Source organism: Gallus gallus, chromosome 18, assembly GCF_016699485.2.
Source record: "Gallus gallus isolate bGalGal1 chromosome 18, bGalGal1.mat.broiler.GRCg7b, whole genome shotgun sequence".
NCBI lineage: Eukaryota > Metazoa > Chordata > Aves > Galliformes > Phasianidae > Gallus > Gallus gallus.
Window position 1 is genome coordinate 10,527,911 of NC_052549.1, and position 15,103 is coordinate 10,543,013.

The 15,103-nt window shown below is 66.8% G+C and overlaps 2 protein-coding genes across 4 annotated transcripts; both read left to right on the forward strand.

The window, feature by feature from the left end:
* The first annotated feature begins 85 nt into the window (after nucleotides 1-85).
* On the forward strand, nucleotides 86-5,051 carry SLC25A10 (solute carrier family 25 member 10). Of its 3 annotated transcripts, none has more exons than XM_015295551.4 (11): nucleotides 86-205; nucleotides 1,646-1,765; nucleotides 1,843-1,957; nucleotides 2,033-2,081; nucleotides 2,365-2,406; nucleotides 2,513-2,556; nucleotides 2,973-3,043; nucleotides 3,123-3,215; nucleotides 3,387-3,464; nucleotides 3,536-3,592; nucleotides 4,073-5,051. In XM_015295551.4, exons 1-11 carry the CDS (start codon nucleotides 116-118, stop codon nucleotides 4,172-4,174), a joined length of 861 nt encoding a protein of 286 aa, XP_015151037.1. In that variant the 5' UTR covers nucleotides 86-115; the 3' UTR covers nucleotides 4,175-5,051. The 3 variants fall into 3 exon arrangements, with proteins under 3 accessions (XP_015151037.1, XP_024997434.1, XP_046758186.1); XM_025141666.3 differs by having other exon boundaries at nucleotides 4,139-5,051; XM_046902230.1 differs by lacking the exon at nucleotides 1,646-1,765.
* Nucleotides 5,052-6,335: 1,284 nt separating this feature from the next.
* GCGR (glucagon receptor) lies at nucleotides 6,336-14,837 on the forward strand. Its single transcript, NM_001101035.2, has 14 exons — nucleotides 6,336-6,473; nucleotides 11,511-11,665; nucleotides 11,864-11,960; nucleotides 12,121-12,228; nucleotides 12,403-12,524; nucleotides 12,625-12,731; nucleotides 12,805-12,958; nucleotides 13,026-13,185; nucleotides 13,276-13,336; nucleotides 13,538-13,607; nucleotides 13,721-13,809; nucleotides 13,907-14,045; nucleotides 14,152-14,193; nucleotides 14,258-14,837. The coding sequence occupies exons 2-14, from the start codon at nucleotides 11,615-11,617 to the stop codon at nucleotides 14,546-14,548; spliced, it is 1,491 nt and encodes a 496-aa protein (NP_001094505.1). The 5' UTR covers nucleotides 6,336-6,473; nucleotides 11,511-11,614; the 3' UTR covers nucleotides 14,549-14,837.
* The last annotated feature ends 266 nt before the right edge of the window (nucleotides 14,838-15,103 follow it).

Consider the following 15,103-nt stretch of genomic DNA (forward strand, 5'->3'; position numbering starts at 1 on the left):
GCGGAGCTCCCCGCTCGGGGCCTGGCGCGGCGGGCGCCGGTGGAGCGGCGCGGGGCGGGGCGCGGGGCGCGGGGCGGGGCGGCGCGGCGCGGGTCGGCGGCGCAGAACGGCGCCGATGGCGGAGCAGCGCGTGTCGCGGTGGTACTTCGGCGGGATCGCGTCGTGCGGCGCCGCGTGCTGCACCCACCCGCTCGACCTGCTCAAGGTGCGGGCGCGGCGCCGGAGAGGCGGAGCGGCGGCCGGGGGCGGCGGCGGGGCTCGGGGCGCGGAGGACGGTGGCGATCGCCGCGAGGAGCCGCGGTCCGGGGCGGCGGGAGGGCCGAGGGGCCGTCCCGGCCGGGCCGTGTCGGGGTGGCGGCGGCGCCGCCCTCGGTGCTGGCCGCGGGCCCACTGGGCTGCGCGGCCCCGGCCAAGATGTCAGCCGAGCGCCGGGCGCCTGGCATCCCCGCCGCCGCTCAAAGGGGCCGCGCGCGGCGGCGGCTGCCAGCCCTGACCCGGCCCGCGGCGGCCAGGTGGCGGCGAGCCCGGCGGGGCTGCCCGGCGCCGCGCTCCCGCGTGGGACGCGGGGCTCCGTCCGCGCGGGGCTCCCGGGAAGGGCGGCGGGCCGGGAGCCGGCCGGGCGCCCTCGGTCCGCCCCCGCCGAGCCGGCGGCGCTGTGGGGGGGGGCGGGGGGGAGGGTCGGCCTTTGCCCCGCGTTGTGCGAGCGAGCCGTGAGCGGCCCGGGCCGGGGCCCATCGCCGAGCTTGCCTTTGGACCACAGCTGCAGCGGGGAGGCCCTGAGCCGGGCAGGGGGCCAAGGGCGCTCCTCTGTGCCTGCGGACCTTGGACCCCGGGGGAGCCCACCCGGCCCGGCCGCAGGTGCGCGGCCCCCGCCTGCCCTGCGCGGCCCCGGCTGCTGTGGCACGCGGTGAGCTCCGGCCTCGAAGGCCGAGCCCTTCCTGCCCAGCAGGAGCTGGACCGCACTCTCCCACCATCCCGCTGTGCGTCCCACGCTGGGATGTCCCCTGGGCTCTGACCCACAGCACAGAGCTGTGCCGCGCTCAGGATGCGCTCCGGCAGAGGATGACGCAGCTCCTACATGAGGGCCCCTCTGCAGCAGCCCAGGGCGCTTCTGCTCTCTCCTGGTGCTGGTGCTGGAACTGCTGCGCTGCTCCAGTGGGGCTGCAGTGCACAGGAGCGGTGCTGCAGGGCTCTCAGCCTGTGCTCCTCCTGCAGTTCCTGTAGGCCCGGTGCCACGTGTGCCCAGGGCGGCAGGAGGTCGTGAAGGCGGCAGTGCTACCTGGTTCCTTCCGACCAGAGCTGTGCTGGTTGCTCACTTGCTCACGTGTCTCTGGGTCATCCCCCCGGTGATGCACACCCAGGCTTTCCTTGGTCACACACCATGGCACACCTCGAGCACACCATGGCATTGCCCTGGGCCGTGCTCCTGCAGCCATTCAACTCATGTAGCCACATGGGAGGGGCAGTGCTCAGCGCTCCACCTCCTGCACCTCCATCCATGTGCTCCTGGGCCGCGCCAGGAAAGGTTCCGAGCGCTCCTCAAATGCGGGCAGCCCGCAGCCGCGGCAGCTCACGGGGTGCTGAGGAGCTCCAGGAGCTGCCCGCTGTGGGGCAGTGCCCTGACACCACCAGGTGTCCGCCCCAGGTCCACCTGCAGACACAGCAGGAGGTGAAGATGCGGATGATGGGGATGGCGCTGCGCGTGGTCCGCACCGACGGCGTCCTGGCGCTGTACAACGGGCTGAGTGCATCGCTGTGCCGCCAGGTGGGTGCCGCCAGGGGGGTGCCCACACTGCAGGGCCGGGCAGAGGGGCCCGGTGCGACTCCCTCCCTCTCCCCCAGATGACTTACTCCCTGACCCGCTTCGCCATCTATGAGACTGCGAGGGACCACCTGGGCCGTGGCAGCCAGGGGCCTCCCCCCTTCTATCAGAAAGTGCTGCTGGGAGCGGTGGGAGGTGAGCAGGGGGGTGGGATCCCTCTGGTTCCCTGAGGCTGGAGGAGCACTGAGCACAGCTGTGCTTTGGCTGCAGGCTTCACTGGTGGCTTTGTGGGGACCCCAGCGGACATGGTGAACGTCAGGTCAGTTCTGCCTGTGCTGCTGTGCTGTTCTCCCTCTTCCCGATGCCTCTCCTGCCCTGCCCCCCTGCAATCACAGCAGGTTCTGGTGGGGATCTCCAGCTCTGGAAGGACAAGAGCCGCTCTGGTGGGACGGCCCCAAGCAGGGCCCTGGAAGGCTGCTGCTTGTCCTTTGGGAAGGAGCTGCAGCCCTGAGCAGAGCCCAGCTCAGTGCTGCAGGGGGACAGGTGTCTCCCCCACCACAGCCACCCATAAAGACGTGACACCCCCCTGCTCTGCCTTGCAGGATGCAGAACGATGTCAAGCAGCCGGCCCACCTGCGGCGGAAGTGAGTGGGGAGTGGGTGCTGCAGGGCCGGGGGGAGGCAGTGCTGGGGGGGGGCAGCACGTGGGGGAATCTCAGCCCCTGACATCTCCCCCTCTTGCTCCTTGCAGCTATTCCCATGCCCTGGATGGCATGTACCGCGTCCTGCGGGAAGGTGAGGCTGCATTGGCTGTAGGGGGGGTGAGCCTGCCCTGCAGGAGTGCTGCGGGGGGCTCCTGTGGGACAGCAGTGGAGAGGGGAGGGGACGGGGCAGCCACGGGCCTGTGGGGCTGAGGGCATCGCTGCAGCACCTGGCTATGGCACAGGGCATGGCAGCACGGCCACACCGCTGTGAGAGGCGCTGTCTGGGAGCTGCTGGGATAAACGAGCTGGAGCAGGCTGGGGGAATGAGCAGCAGCGGGAGGGGATGGAGCTGACCTGAAGGGACCCCATTCCCGTGGGCCTGGCATATGTACTGCTGTGACACACAGTGCTTAACATGAGATGCTGGAGAGGGGTGGGGAAGGGGACTCCTTGGGGGGGAGGGAGTGTGAGCGGTACCCCAGGGCCGTGCTTGTCCCCTGTCCACAGAGGGCTTGAGGAAGCTGTTCTCAGGAGCAACGATGGCATCCAGCCGAGGGGCCCTGGTCACTGTGGGGCAGGTAGGATGGCGGGGCCGGGGGCTGGGGCAGTGCATGGCACAGCAGGGAGGGACGTGCCACTAACAGCTTATCCCTGCAGCTCTCCTGTTATGACCAAGCCAAGCAGCTTGTCCTCACCACCGGGCTGCTGTCGGACAACATCTTCACGCACTTCCTGGCCAGCTTCATCGCTGTGAGCAGGGCGGGGGGCAGCGCTGGGGATGGGGCTGTCTGCAGCCGGGCTCAGGGCGGCGTTCCGGGGCTCGGATGGAGCACAGAGGCTCCTGTGCCACTCCCTGCGCTGGGTCGTACCCGGGAGCCATCATCCTGCACGGCAGAGCCGTGATCCCGGCGCCTCCCGCAGGGCGGATGTGCCACATTCCTGTGCCAGCCCATGGATGTGCTGAAGACGCGCCTCATGAACTCCCAGGGCGAGTACCGGGTGAGTGACCCCTCCTGCAGCCCCCGGCCCCTTCCTGCAGTGCCTCATCACCTCTCTCTCTCTTGCCGCAGGGTGTCGTGCACTGTGCCATGGAGACTGCCAAGCTCGGCCCGCTCGCCTTCTACAAGGTGTGTGAGTGCAAGGGGAGGTCGGGCAGGAATGGAGGTCGGTGTCCATAGCGGTGCTGGGACGGAGCTCTCAGGGCTGTGCAGCCGTGGTCCTGTGCCAGGCCCCGGAGCACTGCAGGAGGCTCCTCTGGGCTTGCTGCCTGCACGCAGGCTTTTGCTGCTGTCCCAGATGGGAAGGCAGTCCTGGCAGCGATGCTCCAGCAGCCGCTGCGTATCACTGACCATTGCAGACACGGTCAGCTCTGGGCCCGGCGTGTGGGGATGGGTGAAGTCCCCGAGTGCTCATCTCCTGGGTGGGCCCTGCAGTGGGTTCCAGATGTGAGGTTCCTTCCAGATGCCACCAGTCTGGCGTTTCCCAGTTACAGCTGCTCTGCATGACAATCCCCACCTTCCAGCACACTGCTCCCCACGGTCGGCCTGCAGGCACTCTTGGCCCCGGTGGAAGCGTGCACTGACTCCCTTCTCACTGTGCCATTGCAGGGCTTTGTTCCCGCTGCCATTCGCCTCATTCCTCACACCGTCCTTACCTTTGTCTTCCTGGAACAGCTGCGAAAATACTTTGGGATCAAAGTGATCACCTGAGTGGGAGGGCCGGGCCCTGCTCCCTGGGACCGCAGAACCCCCCACGGCCCTGGGCTGTCCCCTCCTCACATCCCCGCACCCGGGGCCGGCCGGTCCCAGCCCCCATCCCACACCCTCCTCCATTCTCAGCACCTCCGTTACCTCCGGGACGTCCCTGGGCCTCGTCCCCTCTGCACTGCACCTTCCCCTGCCGTGGCTCTGCCCTCTCCCCCACGGGGTGGCCGCAGCCCGGTCCCGGTGCACAGCCTCGTGCCTCTGCCTGGGCTCAGCCCGCAGCGGGAGGGGCTGACGGGGGCTGTTTTGCTGTGCCCGGGCTGCAGCCGGGACCTGTGCAGGGCAGCACTGCGTGCACGGGGCTCCCCCCTCTCCGGCGGCAGCACGGGTGGACGTGGAGTAGGGGTGGAGGTGGGCTTGGCACACGTGAGCCTTCCCCGCTGAGTGCCTCTGTCCTCCTTTACTCCGCTGTCCCCGTGCAGCCCCCAACTGTCTCTCTCCCCTCCCCCCCCTTCCTGCTCAGCCAAAACTCCCCAGCGCCCTCCGGCTGCTGGGCTCTTCAGGGATTGTGCCTTATACCAATGATAGAGAAAGGACGGGGGGGGGGGGCGTGGGGCGGCCGCCGTGCCGTGCTGTGATCCTGCCGCTGCCCACATCACCGTCCCCAGGCCCTGCAGCATCCGTCCTGCCCCGCTGCTCCCCGCACTGAAGTGCCCAACCTCCCCCCACCCCCGCCTTGCAGCCCCCCCGCCCTACTCTGCCTGCACGGGGGGGCTGCGGGCATCGCCCTCTGCACGCGCAGCGCTGCGCAGAGCGGCCCCGAGGGATCAAAGAACTGGAATAACTGTGACCGTAATGTATAATAAATAAACAGCGGAACAAACGCGGCGTCCTGATCGCGTGGGGAGGGGAGAGGTGGGGGTGCGCTGCTCTCCCCCCCGGAGCTGCATCCCCGGAGGCGCGGAGGTGATGGGGGGTCCGGGCTCACCCCGGGCTCACCCCCTCAGCACGGAGCGGGGCTGTCCCTGCCCCGAGGGCACCTCCCAGAGCCGGGCGGGGGGAGCCGCGGCCGGGCCGTGCTCGGGGCAGCGCGGGGTTCCGGGCAGAGCCGTGCCAGGGGCCCGTGCCTGCTGGCTGCAGCTCCGTCCTGGACGTGACACTAATTGGGCCGCGGCGGGCGGAACGGAGCCAGCCTGGGACGGCGGAGAAGTGAAAGCTCGTCACCTTAACGAAGCCTAATGATGCCGGCTGGCATCGCCGCTTTGTTCCGGTGCCCGGCGCCGTGCGGGAGCCGCAGGGCAGGTGCGGGGCGGTGCGGTGCTTCTCGCCGGGGCGGGCGCCGAGCGGCAGTGGGGATCCGCCGCCCCGAGGATCGGAGCAGCCCTCCCTCCCGCCGGCCCCGCGCTCCCGTGCCCCGACCGCGTCCCTCGGGGCGCAGCAGCCCTCTGCCAGCGGGGGTCGCGTTCCCCTCAGCCCGGCTCCCCCATCCCCGTTTCCCGCAGCCCCCCGGGCGGCCCCAGGTGAACGCGCCGTGCCCCGAGCCGGGGGCTCGGCCCGACCCGGGCTCGGGGGACGCCGCGGCCGCTCCTGGCCGTGTTTACCTGGCCGCGCTCCTCCAGGACAGCGCATGGCAAACACAGACCCGACACCGCCAGCGGAGGCCGGAACGAGAGGGTCGGAGCAGCTCCCGGCCGCCCCGCGAGGATCCGTCCGGGCTCGGGGTCAGCCCCGTTACCGCGGTCAGGAGCCGCCAGCTCCGGGCACCTGCGGGGACCCCTCACCTCCCGACGCCGGGGCTGAGACGGCATCGCCGGGCAGACGGAGCCGGGGTGCAGCGCGGGGGACGGGAGGACCCGCAGCGCCGGGGTCGGAGCCGACTCGACAAAGCCGCGCTCGGCCGCATCCCTCCCGCACGGGGCCGGTGCTCTCTCGGCCGTCCCCGCCGCTCAGCACCGGGACGGAACGGAGCGGAGGAGACAGAACCGGGACCGCAGGGGGTGACATGCGCGGCCGCTCGCAGCTCCCGGGAGCTTTTGCCTGTGCCGGTCGAAACACCGGGAGGGGGCACCGGGCCGCGCCCCCTCCGCCCCCCTCCGTGCCAGCGGGAGGAGCGGGGCGGCGAGAAGAGGCTTCTCCCCGCGGTCCCTCCCCCCGCGACGGTCCCTCCCCCCCGAGCCGCCACCGCCGCCGCCGCCGCAGCTCCGGCAAAAGTTTTCGTCGGAGCGGCCGAGCGCGCCGGTCCCGGTCCCGGTCTCCGCCAGCACCGAGATGCGCCCGGGAGCCGCCGCCAGCCCAACCCCGACAGGTACGGGCAGCGGGGAGGGAGGGAGAGAGGGGAGCGCCCGCACAGCACCGGCGGACACCGCACATCGCGTGGCCGTGAGCTCGGGATGCGGCGGTACGGCTCCGGGGAACGGTCCGAGCCCCGGGGGGGCTGAGCCCGGGGAGAAGGGCCCTGGTCCCGGCTCTGGGCTCGCTCTCCGTCCGGCTCGGTGCCCCCGGAAGGGTTCTGCCGTCGGGTATTTCGGCTCTGTCTGCTGCCGTGGCTGCTGTGCACCCACCCTGGGTGATCGGCACCGACTGGGCTCGGGCGTGCCGGGAGCATCTCCCGTAGGTGCCCCTGCCTGGGTGGTGCCCACCGGGCTCTGACTGCGGGCACAGCGGTGGTTTCATGCCACGCAGAAGCAGGGGACACTTTTCCACGCTCCGCGCTGCTCCCCAGGCTCCCCGATGCCGCAGGGGCCCACGGCGAGTGCCCTTTGTGACTCTGTCCCGAGCTCTGCTGTGTCAACACGGTGTTGGTAAATGGCTTTGTTTAACGAGGACATGTTGGGTATGTGACCTTGCCGGCCTGGCGGCTGCATGCGCATCCCCAAAGCAACAGCAGAGCTCACCTCTGCCCGGCACAGCGCTTCCCAGCCCGGCTGCTCCCTGGAGGTGGTGCGGGGAGAGCAGAGCACAGCAGTGCGGAGCCAGCTCTGCATGCAGAGAGCAGAAGACAAGCAGCGGTTGCTGCCCACCCCGTGTCCTCCCCACACCTCGCCGTGCCCTGTGCCGTGCCCACCATGCGCACTGTGGGTGTTCTGACCGGTGCCAAGTTCAGCCCTTACCCCCGTGATATTCTCAGTTTTATCTGTGCATCCTCAGGAAAATTCCGGGCCCGCAGTCCCCCTCCTCACCACGTTAGTGCCGCCCCAGCTGCGAGCTCCCGTCCTTCCCACCAATCCCCGCTCCTTTCCATGCACTGTGATGCAGATTTTTTTTTCATGTTCTGTTGCCTGGAGAGGAAAAGAGAAAAGGGCTGAGTGGAGAAGAGGCAAAATATGGATTAAAAATAGTTAATGAAAAAATGTGACCGCAAGCTCTGAGCAGCAGCACAGTGTTGAGGCCAGCTGTGGAGCACAGCTCAGCTCCGTGCACCTCACTGCGCCAGGCAGGGGCAGGGGCTGGGGGAGTCGAGGCAGGGGAGGCACGGAGCCCCTGGGCTCTTCCTCTGCATCTGCCCACCCGTCTACATGCAGAGCCCTCATGCCCCACAGGGCTGTGTTGGACTCTGCTCAGCAGCTGGATGGGAGCGCTGTCCGCAGCCCCACAGAACCATTTTGAGATGAGGACACCCTCCTGGATGGGGCAGCTGTGTGCAGGGTCTCCGCATGTTTGCAGGCCTGCTGCAGGTCGCTCCTCGCTGATGTACCCCGAAGCTGTCCCCAGTGCTCATCAGCGGTGTGAGCCGGGCCGGGCAGAAGCATGCTGAGCCCCCAGAGCGGGTGCATGTGCACACACGCCTGTCTGCACTGACCTTTTCCTTGGCTTTTCCCACTCCTCTGCTTCCCCTGTGACATGCTGCCCACACGTGTCGCCTGCTGTGTCTCTCGTGCTGTCCTCCTGTTTCACGTCCCGGTTCATGCAGTGTGATGAACCAGGCAAGCCCATTTGCCCCAGACAGAGCCACACTGCTGCGGGCACAGCACCCCTCTGTGCCCCACACCACCTCCATCCAACCCCTGCGTTTTCCCCTTGCATGGGGCAGCTGCAGGAGATGCCATCCCCTTCCCCTTCAGCAGTCCTGGAGGTGATGCAGACAGCCCTGTCCCAACGGCGCGGGGCCGATTGCTGCTTGTTTGTATCCTTTGTTGCTGTTGACGAAAATGCTGTCAGGGCTGGTTTAGGTTTTCTTGGTCCAAAGTGACACAGAACTCAATGCTGTCGGTGCTGCGTGACGTCGGCTCTCCGTGTGCCGCTGCTCGATGTTTCCGCCGTCATGCAGCTCTGTGCAAATGAGCTGTGGTTGTTCAGTGCGAGGGGTGCCCCAGGCAGCTCAGCTGTTCCTCTGCAGCCCGAGTTCCTCGCGCACGCTTTGCAGAGGGCAGATGGGGGTTGGAGCCGTGGGGGTTGCAAGTGGGGAACAGGAGGCGTCCCGGAGCTCAGGGACAGTGCAGACGGAGGCAGCACGGGGTGCAGGCGACTTCTCCACAACAGCCATCTCTGGGCACTGCTTGTCCCATTCATTGCCGTGCTGGGAGGAGAGAGGAGCAGTGTCTGCTGGGCCCGGTTAGCGCTGGCATTGCATCAGCCCTGGCCCTCCATCATCCCCTCCCCTGCCAAGTGCCAAAGCCCCCGCTGTGCTGCCTTGTAGCTCAAAGCGCAAAGCCAAGCCAGCCGTGGAAAGTGCCGCATTAGTGCACCGGGGGCTAATCCCGGGGTCTGGAGAGTGGCAGCCCCCACCACCTGAGCTCTCCGCTGTGTGCTCCCAGCCCAGCCCCGGGGATCAGGGGGATGAGAGCTGCACAGAGGGACCGGGCTCTGCAGGAGGCACCAGGCTCTGTGCAGGGCCGTGCTGTACCAGGCTGCTCATGGGTCACGTTGCAGATGCCCATGGATGTCCCCATGGAGGCTTCCCCAAGCCACTGAGCCATGTAGCAATGAGTTGCAGCAGTCCCAGATGTGGAGCTCATTCCCTCCCCATGTGAAGGCAGCCCCAGCTTGGGGGTGGACAGCATGGTGCCAGGCCAGGGCAGGGTTTGTGTGCCCGCAGGGACAACATTCTGCCATGTGTGCGGGGACAAACGTATGCTCATCCATCCCCTGCGCCTTGCTGCAATGCCGCGTGCTGGGACTGTGGGGCAGGGATGAGTCAGGGCTGGGCAGGGCACACTGTGGCCTCCCAGGGGCTGGTGACACCCAGTCCCTAGCTGGGCACTGTCCCCTTTCCCAGCACTGTGTTTCCCTTCCCTCCTCTCCTGCCTGTGGGCACAAGGTCTCCACTCTGCTGTTGCGGGCAGTGCGGTGTTTGCAGCCCGTCCTGTACCAGGGTCAGCAGCCTCAGAGACACGACACAGGGTCATCCCGCATTGCCCAACACCAGCATGGGGTAAAAGTCCCCTGTGCTCCCTGCAGTCCCAACAGATGCACCCACCCACATGGCAGGGGCTTGGTGTCCGTGGCTCAGTGCAATGGGGAATGTAGTGCCTGGAGCCAGCCAGCAAAACGGTGACATGGGCTGGGTCCATCCTATAGTGTCACCTCCACTGGCAATGGATGGGAACAGGGGCATTTTGGCCCTGGTGGCCACGGCACACCCAGCAGGAGCACCACTGGTGCTGGCACTGCCATCTCCTGGGACATTCTCAGTGCTGCTGACAGCCTGAGACTTACCAGGAACAGCTGCATCTCCCAGAGTGGGGTCCCCCACTTTGTAGACTACTGGGGAGGGGGGCCACAAAGCTCCACGGGCAGCTGGGGCAAAGGGCTGGGCAGGGCTCTGCTGCGAGGCCAGGGTGTGTTGGAGGCCCTGTGCCGGAGATGAGGAGCGTGACTGCCCCATGAGCCAGGACCCCTCACCCAGTGCAGCCTGCCCAGTTTGGCCACAGCATGGCCCCGGGGCCCGGGGAGCACTGCCAGCCAGGAGGGGAGTCTAGGGCAGAGGGCTCCCCATGCTAAATCCCACTGCAGCAGCTAAAAATAGTGCTGCCTCTGCCCCAGAGCTGCCTGCCCAGCACGAGAGGGGCTGCCAGCACGTCCACTGCCCCAGAGAAGCGTTTCCCCCCAGTGTAGGGGTGCTCAGGGCAGGGCTGGGCACGGGGAGGTTCCTGTGGGGCATGGATGACAGTGGGAGGGGACAGGTGGGGCGGAAGGATGGCGATGCTGCTGTGGGCAGGTGATGGGAGGGTGCCATCGGTGAAGGTCCCAGAGCCCACCCAGTGAGTTCTGTCTGTCCTCGGGAGCTGTGTCCTGTTCTGGGGCTGCCTAAATAAGGCATGTGCTGGCAGGTCTCACTCCCTGAGCCACATCTGCAGCGCAACGGGTTGATTAATGAGCTTCTCAGGCAGCCGCTTGCAACATGGCGAGTGGGTCTGCATGGAGGAAACACGACTTTCCCAGGGATAAAAATAGGCAGAGCAGAGCAGTGAGCCCTGGGAGAGATGGCTGGAGGGGAGCCGTGGGGACGCTGGGACTCAGCAATGCCGCAGCATCAGCTCCCACAGTGCCCCCTTGTCAGAAGAGCTGAAATCCCATTCAGGAGCCCCATAACCGGCTTAAGGGGGATGGAGGGAGTTATGGCTCCTCGTGAGCCAGGCTTTGTGCATGAGCTCCCGGATGCCGTGTCGGATGAGGCTCCCCATCGCTTGTGCTGGGAGCAATGGAGCCGGCAGCAGAGCCAACGCGGGGCCACACAGCCCCGCAAGCCGGGGATCCCTGTGGTTAATGGTTAACCACCCCAGGGTGGCAGCGTCCCTGTCTGAACAGCCACCTCCATCCCCACAGCCACCTCCATCCCCACTCCCTGCCAGGGCTGGGGCACCCATGGGGCGAGGGATGGGGTGCACTGATGTGCCAGCACCATGGACATCCTGACTGCCTCAGAGGGTTCGAGGCTGTTGGAGGTCAGCACTGATGCACATCAGGCACCAGCATTGATTGGGTGGGGGCCTAGCTCAGGTCTGTGAGCAGGGGGTGGGTCAGGGACCCATAGCTGCAGCCCTGGGAGCCTGAGAGCTCTCCCAGTGCAGGGGCCCAACCCATGCAAGCGAGTCACGTCCCGAGCGTGGCTGTGCTCCGACTGCTCAAGGCTGGTGAAAGGAGCAGGGGCGGCTGGGTTTGCTCTGGGAAGGCAGAGAGGTGACTGGTGGCAGTGACAGTGCTGTCCTGGGGAGGAAATGGCAGGTACTCAAGTGCTGCAGACTATGGGAAAGGACATGAAGGAACAGGTGAAAGTCAAAGGCAGGTGGAGAATGAGGACATGAGCGTGGCAGTGGCAGCTCTGCTCACCCCACAGCACATCCCCAGCTGTGCCCCCGGATGGGTCCCACTGCACATCCCTGTGACTCATCCTCTCGTGCAGGGTCACCCGCTTGCCAGGGCCCTCACCACCAGGGCAGAGGAGCTGCTGAGGGCCGGTAGGAAGCCAGGACCCGCTCCCCATGCAGCTTGTGGCCTGGTGGAGGCATGTCCCAGCCACATCTCCTCGCCCTCCTGCTGCTGCTGCTCTGCTGCCAGGTAAGGATGGGCTCCCAGAGACACTGCCCACGGCAGCCTATTGCTACGCTACACTGTACAGAACCCACTGCCCAATCCTGCTGTCCACACGGCACAGTGTGGCACATCCATCTGCGCCTGCCCACGGCCATCCTTGAGCCTCAGGGCCATGGAATGCCTGCCCCTGCCTGACCCTGGTGACCTCTCTGGTGCCCTCAGGGCCCCTCTGCCCAGATCACGAATTTCCTCTTTGAGAGCTGGAAGGCTTACAGCGAGGAGTGCCACCGCAACATGAGCCGGATGCCCGCACCTACAGGTGAGCGTGGGCACCCCACACGCTGCCCTGGTGTCCTGGTGGGACAGGGACCCCCTGAGCAAGGGCATGGGGTGCTGTGGGGACGGTGACCGCGTGGTCTCCAGAGCTGACACTCCCCATGGGCTGAGTCAGAGCGCACCGCCATTCTGCCGCCCCACAGAGCTGGTTTGTAACAGAACCTTTGACAAGTTCTCCTGCTGGCCCGACGCACTGCCGAACACCACCGTCAACGTCTCCTGCCCCTGGTTCCTGCCCTGGTACCAGAAAGGTAACGGCAGGGCACAGGGTGGGATGGCTGAGCGGGGCAGGGCTGTGCACGCGTGCACACCTCCGTGCGGGTGCACGCTGCTGCGGGTGCTGCTCCGTGTCCCCTGGGCTGGCGTGCAGAGCCCAGCTGTGTACCCGTGTCTGCAGCTGCCCCATCACCCTCCTCCCCATGCAGTGAAGCACAGGTACGTCTTCAAGACATGCGGGCCGGACGGGCAGTGGGTGACAGGCCCCAAGGGGCAGTCCCTGCGGGATGCCACGCAGTGCCAGATCGACGCAGAGGACCTGGAGGCACAGGTGGGCAGCGGGCAGGGGGCTGCCAGGGAGGTGCGGTGCAGCCCCTGCCCTGTGCTGTTCTGCCCCATTCCTTGCCCTCACTGCCCACCTCACTCTCCAGGAGAAATTTGCCAAGACCTACGGCAGCTTCAAAGTGATGTACACTGTGGGCTACTCAGTGTCCCTATGTGCGCTGCTGCTCGCCCTGGCTGTGCTGCTGGGCTTCAGGTGGGCACAGACGGGGGCTGCACCAGGGGGCCGTGCAGGAGCGAGCACTGACAGCAGCCCCCTGCCTCCCCAGCAAGCTGCACTGCATGAGGAACTACATCCACATGAACCTCTTCGCCTCCTTCATCGTGAAGGGCGTCTCTGTGCTGGTCATCGATGCCCTGCTCAAGACTCACTACAGCGACAAGATCGACGACTACAACGTGCGCATCTGGCTGAGTGATGAGGTGAGCGGGGGGGGGGGCAGGGGGGTGGGGGTGAGGGACCACGGCAGGCCCTGACCCCCCCCCGCAGGCTGCCGCTGGCTGCCGGGCGGCCACAGTCTTCATGCAGTACGGCATTGTGGCCAACTACTGCTGGCTGCTGGTGGAGGGCATCTACCTGCATAACCTGCTGGTGGTGGCCGTTTTCTCTGAGAGGAGCTACTTCACCCTCTACCTGTGCATCGGCTGGGGTGAGCACAGCCTGCATCCCATCCCCATCCCATCCTCATCCCTGAGCCCTCGCCGTGCCTCACCTGTCCCACCCCGTCCCTCCACTCCAGGGGCACCTGTGCTATTTCTCATCCCGTGGGTTGTTGTGAAGTTTCTCTATGAAAACATCCAGTGAGTATCAGCCCGTGCCACGGGTGTGTGGGGCACGGGGGGTACGTGTGGGATATATTGTAGAGAAACCCATGGGACAGCCCTGCAGAGGCCCCGCTCTGCTGCCCGCGTGCAAGGAGCGCGGTGCCAGGCCCTGTGCCGAGCTCCAGCAGCCACCCTGACACAGGGCTGCCCCGTGGTCCCCCTCCCTCTCCTCCGCAGGTGCTGGAGCACCAACCACAACATGGGTTTCTGGTGGATCCTCCGCTTCCCCGTGTTCCTGGCCATCCTGGTGAGCCCTCACCCCATGGCTTCGCCCACCACCTCCCCAGGCTCTGCCGTGCTTGGGGCCGTGGCCGCTTCATGCTCACATGCCCTTCACGGGCTCTCTCCGCCCCACTGCAGATCAACTTCTTCATCTTCATCCGCATCATCCAGATCCTCGTCTCCAAGCTCCGCGCACACCAGATGCGCTACACCGACTACAAGTTCAGGTGGGCAGTGGGTGCAGCCCCAGCCCTGCGTGCCCACGTGCGGGTGGTGCGGTGCCCACGGCCACGGCCCTGCGCTATGGCTGCCCGCTCCGTGCAGGCTGGCCAAGTCCACGCTGACGCTGATCCCATTGCTGGGCATCCACGAGGTCATCTTCGCTTTCATCACGGATGAGCACGCCCAGGGCACGCTGCGCTACGTCAAGCTCTTCTTCGACCTCTTCCTGAGCTCCTTCCAGGTGAGCACAGCAGGGCCGGGCTGGCCACAGGGACGTCGTGCTGGGAGGGATGGACTGGGGGCTGGGGCTAGCCGCTGCCCCTCATGCCTCTCCTGTCTCTGCCCAGGGGATGCTGGTGGCCATTCTCTACTGCTTCGTCAACAAGGAGGTGAGCGGCCGGGCTGGGAGCGGGCGTGGGGCCGAGGGGCCGTGCTGATGGCGGCCACCCGCAGGTGCAGGCGGAGCTGCTGAAGCGGTGGCAGCGCTGGAAGCTGGGGAAGGACCTGGCGGAGGAGTACAAGCACACCTACAGCCACGCACCCAGCGCCCGCAACGGCGCCGGAGGCTGTGAGAAGCACCAGCTGGTGGGCGGCTGCGCCAACGGGATGGGCCGCGGCACGGCCGTGCGCTCCGGCTCCCACTACCTCGAGAGCAGCGGCCGCGGCGCCGCCGAGCAGCTCGCCATGGGGGAGCAGCACCACTGCTATGAGTTCCCTGAGACCACAGCTGAGAGCCACTTCTGAGCCCACGGCTGCACCCGGAGGGCTGTGGCGGACTGAGCCGTGGGGCGGCCGCTGCCCTCACCCCGGGCACTGCAGGGCTGCAGAATGGTCCACGGACAGGGCTGGAGAAGGCGAGCGGGGCTGGGGAGGGGAACAGGGGCTGGGGTCTGTGGGGGCTGGGAATTGGGGGGGTGGGGTTCATCCTGTGGTGCTGCCCTCGTGCGCCTGCGAGACCCTCTGCACAGTGGTGTAATTTATGTCGTAACTGTGTAAATAGGTGTGGGCCCGTGCCGGGCTGCAGGGCCAGCTCCGAGTGTGCCTGTCTGTGGGGAACGGCTGTCCGTGGGGAGGGGGAGCGGTGACACTACCACCCCAATGGTCTGTGGGTGATGGGCACAGCATCCCAAGCTGGGGATGGGGCCGCATAGCAGGGAGCCCCTGCACTGCTGTCCTTATGGCCTTGCACAGGTGAGTAAGGCAGTGGTGGTGGGGGGGAGGGGGCTGCAGCTCTCCTCCAGCCACTAATGAGCTCTATCAGCATTGCCAAGAGCCCTTAATTAAATCATTTGGAGCTGC

Coding starts and splice junctions, on each gene's coding strand:
- SLC25A10 (XM_015295551.4), top strand. CDS start 116: ATGGCGGAGCAGCGCGTGTCGCGGTGGTACTTCGGCGGGATCGCGTCG. Junction 206..1,645: donor ACCCGCTCGACCTGCTCAAG/GTGCGGGCGCGG, acceptor TGTCCGCCCCAG/GTCCACCTGCAGACACAGCA. Junction 3,044..3,122: donor CCCTGGTCACTGTGGGGCAG/GTAGGATGGCGG, acceptor TTATCCCTGCAG/CTCTCCTGTTATGACCAAGC.
- GCGR (NM_001101035.2), top strand. CDS start 11,615: ATGTCCCAGCCACATCTCCTCGCCCTCCTGCTGCTGCTGCTCTGCTGC. Junction 11,666..11,863: donor TGCTGCTGCTCTGCTGCCAG/GTAAGGATGGGC, acceptor TGGTGCCCTCAG/GGCCCCTCTGCCCAGATCAC. Junction 13,810..13,906: donor TACACCGACTACAAGTTCAG/GTGGGCAGTGGG, acceptor CGCTCCGTGCAG/GCTGGCCAAGTCCACGCTGA.